Source organism: Austrofundulus limnaeus, unplaced genomic scaffold (genome assembly GCF_001266775.1).
Source record: "Austrofundulus limnaeus strain Quisiro unplaced genomic scaffold, Austrofundulus_limnaeus-1.0 Scaffold690, whole genome shotgun sequence".
Lineage (NCBI taxonomy): Eukaryota > Metazoa > Chordata > Actinopteri > Cyprinodontiformes > Rivulidae > Austrofundulus > Austrofundulus limnaeus.
In genome coordinates, this window is record NW_013953092.1 from 6,007 (window position 1) to 12,482 (window position 6,476).

At 37.3% G+C, this 6,476-nt stretch overlaps 1 protein-coding gene across 2 annotated transcripts in view; it reads left to right on the forward strand.

Annotated features, from left to right (window-relative positions):
- The first annotated feature begins 647 nt into the window (after positions 1 to 647).
- The window catches only part of epn3b (epsin 3b), a 21,509-nt gene continuing 15,680 nt past the window's right edge, over positions 648 to 6,476 (forward strand). For both annotated transcript variants that reach the window (XM_014027857.1, XM_014027858.1), the window contains exons 1-4: positions 648 to 1,582; positions 1,776 to 1,934; positions 2,061 to 2,144; positions 5,204 to 5,498. In XM_014027857.1, the coding sequence (XP_013883311.1) occupies positions 1,514 to 1,582; positions 1,776 to 1,934; positions 2,061 to 2,144; positions 5,204 to 5,498 (607 nt within the window). In that variant the 5' untranslated portion in view covers positions 648 to 1,513. The remainder of the gene's footprint in view (positions 1,583 to 1,775; positions 1,935 to 2,060; positions 2,145 to 5,203; positions 5,499 to 6,476) is intronic.

The following is a 6,476-nucleotide window of genomic DNA, read 5'->3' on the forward strand; positions in this document are numbered from 1 at the left end:
CCCCCAGGTCCAGGACATGTACCCACCCCCTATTGGAGGCAGCACACACCCGAACCCAGGAGGTAGACCCAATCATTCTGAGGTGGAGAGGAAGGTATCAATCTCTTAACAGTGGAAATGTTATTTTCCTGTTTCCTGGATGAAGCTAAGGAAGAAGAAAGACACCTGGTCTGAGATCAGAACCCTGTAGAACACCRCAACCATCTTTAGAAAGTAGGTAACTTATTGTGAACATGTACARAATGGAATCGCTGGATGATATGAACAAAATTTTATATCACAGTATTTTTAATAATTAGAATGGTATGAAGGTGTTTTTCTTTTCATGCATATCTGCATGCTCACATTTCCTAAAACACACGCAAATATTATTACAGGCTTTCTAGAAATGAAAGTGTTTTCAGGGCAGTGTCACTTAAAACTTTCTTTTCCTCTGAGCACTTGGTACAACACAGGAATCACTATTTGGCCAAAATATTAATGACCTGGTATCACACAGCTGCTATCGAGCATTTTGACCACAGCTCTGAAACCTTCTTTTATCAAGGTGAACAGAACCCTAAACTTTAACTTGAAAGAGTYTGCAGAATAACATCATTGTTTAAATAACATCAGAGCTTTCAAAGTCAAAGTACAGAAACCCCCACCATTAACAGCATAAGTTCTTCTTAGGTGTCACCTTCACTAGTGGATTTTTTTCTTAAACAACTGTGTAGAATAGAAGGTAATAAAGTATTTTATAATTTTTTTTACTGTCACATCATTTTGTTTTGTTGTAGTAAGTTAATACAAAACTTTTTTATTTGCCTAAAATCTTTGTCCAGTGTTATATCATAATTTACTAACCAAAGGCAAAATGTCATAATTTTTCAATGAACACGAGAAGTATTGGTATYGGAATCTGCAATACTAGCCCCGCATTTACTTGGCATTAGATCAATACCAAAAGCCCTAGTATCGCCCACCCCTAGCATGTGTATTCAGCAGTGTGCAGCAAGAAAAAAGTTCCCCCCGGAAACAATTAATTGGTGGGTGCCATGTTCTGAATGTTGCTCTGGCCATTTAATGCCATGGAATATACATATTGTAAAAAAAAATATTTTTTATATGAACCAGCACCTCCCAGCTCTTCTGGGAGGTACTATTAGAGGTACTGTTAGATAAATGTTGCTTAAACCAGATTAAAACAATATCTTTAATCCCAAAACTATGTTGAAGTCTATATTCAGCTGTTGGTTCAGTACTGCTGAGTACAGCACATACAGTGGATCTAATAGAACCAGCACTGACTCTGGTTCTGTTTTAATACCTGTGCACTCTATTCATTTATCATTTTTATCTCTTCTTCTAGGGACATGCTAAAACTCCTGGCAGAGAAGAGGACATTTCCTGGCATAGCTACCTCTCCTCTCCTCTCGTCTCCTTCCATCCACAGCTCCCCTTTCACCTCCATTTTACCTGTTAGGCATCTCCTTTCCTTATTCTCCCTTTACATCCTCCATCCCATGCCACCATGACAACCTCTGCCCTGCGACGTCAGGTGAAGAATATTGTCCACAACTATTCAGAAGCAGAAATCAAGGTATTTGAACAACACGTTTATTTTGTTTAACCTTCTGGTCATTTAGGAACAGTAAACTGATGAAACGTCTCGATGGCTCAGAATGCACTGATCCTCTTCCCTCATTTTTGCTTCAACGTTGGACTCTTTATGCTTCAATGATGCCAATACTCCTGAATAAAGAAAATGTGGTCTTTTCTGTGTCACTATGAAGGTCCGCGAGGCCACTTCGAAYGATCCATGGGGCCCGTCCTCTTCTCTCATGTCAGAGATCGCTGACCTGACCTTCAACGTTGTGGCGTTTGCTGAGGTCATGGGGATGGTGTGGAAACGCCTCAACGACAGCGGCAAGAACTGGAGACACGTTTACAAGGTGTCTCTTCTTGAAAGTTCTTTTTACGTACAAGTCCTTGAGATAAAAGTATCATTTTGTGTGTTTATGTGCATATTTGCACCTAATAAAAAAACTTTCAGTTGGATGATCAATGTTTCTCTTCAGGCCCTGACTCTGCTGGATTATCTGCTTAAGACCGGGTCAGAGAGAGTGGCCCAGCAGTGCCGGGAAAACCTGTTCACCATTCAGGTACCCAGTACACTGTTCAACTAGCATGAAGCTAAGATTTAATGAATGCCTGCTTGGATTTTAAGGCAACTTTCAGGAAGCTAATCAATGGCTGTACAGCTACACGTTTGCTAACACAAAGTTGTCTTTAACTCAGTCGATTTTACTGAGCTAAAATTTGATGGTGTGGTAGCTGAAAATAATTCCAAGCACATGTTCTAAGCATCTTACAGTATTGCATGAGATTGCATATTTTGTTGTTTCTTTAAGGATTGACCAAAACTGTATACTTCCATCATTTCTGAGCACAAGATAAAGTCTAAGCGCTGGCTTGAAAYGGATCAGGAAACATGAATTCCTCCAAGGACTGCTGATCTTATTCCTTTCTCCATAGAAAAGAAACTTTTACTTTTTTAAAGARGTTGTAAACATTCAGGTTTTTTCATTGAGTCTTGGCTGCTTTTTAAATACATTTTCATACCTGATCATGTTAGATTTCTTTAATTATTCAGCCATCATTCAATAACYACACTGTAAGAAAAAACACACCTTATCTATTCAATAAAAATGAGGCAACAGATTACAAACAATATTATTTATAAAATTTTACAGTGTTTGGAATTGAGTAAATATTAATTAAATGCAACTCTTAAAAAAAAGTGAAGAAAGACCGTCCATCATTAAACAGAGGTGGAGGCCTCCGTTTTCAGTTGTCCCCCTCCTACAGTGCTGCTATTGCCAGTATCACTCCACCCCGTAAACAATAAGTGTTAATTAGGTGTCAATGATAGCCATGTGATGTGAGTATCAGTCACATGAAGGCAGTGCTTAAAAGCCTGAATTTWGCCTGAAACTCTCAGACTGAAGAAGTCTCTTGGAGGAGAGACGAAAYGTTTCATTAGAGAAGAACCCGTCCAGAAGACCTATACAATTTTTTTCTTTTTGATTTTTACCTGGATTACTGAGATGCATCAGGACGCAACTCTAAATAGTTATTAATTTAATATAAATAGATCTGAATAGAAAACAGTTCATAATTATTTAAAACCTACACAAAAATATTGAATGGAATTAAAAACAATAAACTTCTCAATGTGTAAAAAGCAGTGGTGGGCACCAGTCTGCTAAAGCGCAAATCTGCTAATTGCGGACAAGAACATTTTGTTTGCTCTTTAGCGGTCTTACTAATTTCTATAATTCATAAGCAGATTTACGCTTTTTAAATTTAAATTGCAGTTCCGCTAATAAATAATAATGTACCATCATCATTATCTTATCTTATCTCATCTTATCTTGGACAGTGGAAGGTATGACTGTCAGGACTCACAATGTATGTGATCCATCCAACAGCTCCCCTATATACTATATTTGGGGAGGTACACRTCCTTCCTGACTGTCGCTTTGGGTCACGATTCAGTCGGTTCTTATTTTAGTAGGTCAGCTTTGTGAAGTATTTTTGCTGGCAGCAATCTAAATTGCTCATATGGCTTCTGTTAAATTATATTCAGTAGCCAGCAAGGATCCACATTTTACAGACATTTCCCACAATGCTTTGTGTCTGCTTACATAGCAGGAAAGCAGTGTTTAGAACTCCCTTTCCCAGCAAAAACAGTAAATGTTTGTRATCCATACTAAAATTTTGAATGTATTGATTTATTTTACTTTACAATCGGAGCTCCCTTTTTAAAAAAAAACAAATAACGTTTAAACGCTGGAGCTCAATACTTGACATAACTGGTCGAAGCAACTGGAGAACCAGTTACATTTTGATATATGATCAGTGAAAGAAACTTTTTGTCATCTCTCCTCAAATGTCTTGTGGCTGGAAGTTCACGTTTTTCAAAAAGGAAAGAGAAAGTGCACTTTGACAGGAAGTGCTATTCAAGTAAAAAATACCTGATTACATTAATTTGAAATCATTCAATATTCTTTTTTTTATTTAGAATTACATATGTTTTACTTAACTACAATGACTGAATTTTACTCCAAACATTTTTATTTTAAATTTAATTAAATTGTTGCCTCAAAATCAAAAACACAATTATATTGAATATATTTTACACAATATATTAATTAAAATGTACATAGCTACAAAATCATTTCTTCCAGTGTACCTTTTAACTGTACTGGTGTTGCATATAATACAGAACAGACATAAAACATAAAACAACTACTACTAACCGTGCTGAAATTAAGTTTAAATCTGGACTACCAGAGGTGTATGTAGTGAAGAAGGAGGATCTCTCAACCCTAAACAGATTAGTTGTTTTTAACATCTCACTGAGACACTGATCATCTGCTATACATTGTTTTTAGGCCTGCCACTTCCAATTTATTTAGGTTAGGTTCACTAAAGGGTTTGATCTCATTGCACTCTTAGGGAAATCGTGTAATTAAAAAAGATAATCCTAATCAAACAAAAACATTTGAGAAAGTTCCCTTAATATTTCTTTAGCTCAACTGCAAATTGCAAACAAAATTGATGATTCAAACATGGGTGTGTTTCTTAGTAAGAAAGCGTAAAACTTGTTTGAGAAATAATCTTTTCTGCTGTTTGGCCTGAGGAGCATCGATCAAAGGCCTCAGACTCCACATTTGTCTTTTCTCCTTTCCGTCAGTCATTGAACTTTTCAGGAAACCGACAGCAGCTTGATTGGATTTGGAGAATGAGGTGCTCAAAAAAGCTTGTGCGACACTGAGCTAAAATTATGGACGTATGAGAAAAAACAAAACATATTTYAGGAACTTTGATGCAAAACCTTAAAGTCAASTCAATGTRTTTATAAAGCACATTAAAAACAAYAAGCTGTAATCAAAGTCCTGCACAACAATAATAAAATGTATAAAACTGTAAAGATGTCTAAGTCTGTCTAATGTTAGAAGACAGATTGTTCCAAAGATTAGGATCGACAACTGAAAAAACCCCAATCTCCTGTGAGCCTCAAATGATTACATCATCTTTAAAGACTTAAATTATTCTAGAAATATACRAAGGCTTTTTACTGACCCAAATGAACATATTAAAAGTTGAAAAAAGACATACCTTCTTTAAAAGTTTGTGTTGCGTGCTTCTCAATCAGACGCTGCGTGACTTCCAGTACATGGACCGTGACGGCAGAGACCAGGGCGCCAACGTTAGGGAAAAAGCTCGCCAGCTGGTATGTCTGCTGCGGGACGAGGACCGGCTCCGCCAGGAGAGGAGCCAAGCCCTGAAGACCAAAGAGAGGATGGCCGGAGGAACCGGAGGGAGCGGGGGCATGTACGGAGGCATTCCCCCATCTTATCACCCGGGCAGACGCACAAGTCAGCCCAGCATGGCTGTGCTGTACGGAGAAGAGTTCAGCCGCTCCAGAGGCTCCCCGTCCTCCTTCAACTGTGAGTTTCAACTCATCTGGAGCTATGATTTTTTTTTCTTTTTGTCAGCTATGAATAAACAGATCAAGAATTTTAAATTTAATTGTAATATCTAGATTTACTATCAATACTATKGCTCAGACTGGAAAATAATCTTTCACTTTGAGTACTCTTTGTCCCTGTGCATCTGAACTTGTACCACACTGAATGAGCGTTCTGTCACACAAAGTAGTTCCTTCTTTATGCTGAAAGGCAGCAGTGGATTATTACATTTTAACATCTCTGTGTGTTTGTGTGTGTCTCGGTTGCCAAAATATCTCAGAAAWTACTAGACAAACTCTAACGAAACAAACAAAAAGATCAATCAGTAGATGTACAACCAGTGCTTTAAGTGTATGCAGTACCACCACTTCTCAGTTTGTCTTTTCTCGTGTGCTGACTGAATTTATGAACAGAAAAGCATGACAGAGAATGGAAAAATAAGACGAAAAAATTCATGAAAACAGGGAATCCGGTGCTGAACAGTAAAAAATCAAGAGTTTGCGTGGCAGATCGGTTGTAACACATGAGGCGTCACTGGTGAGTGAGATACTGGTAAACATGAATCAATAAAAACAGTCGGGAGACAGATTAATAACGTAAGAGAAACTAAAGAGAACTCATTAAGTGAAGAAAAGAAAACTAAACAGAAATGCATGAAGAACAAAATGCAAGAATAAACTAAGAAACTAAATAACAAACAAACCAGAAGGGCTATGGCAAGACCTTTTGAGTAATAATTAATCCAGGAGACAAACAGCAAAATACACGATCTGAATAGAAATAAGAACACAGATTATGATAGGAAACAATATTCAGGAAGGGAAACAGCAATACACTATGAAAATAAACATCAATCTCTGTGCATTGTTGCCCAAACCAAATTCTGGAAGTGGTCATTCAACTAGATCTGTTACAAAAGGACAACTAATATTACCAACTTTTAAAAACTGTTACGAC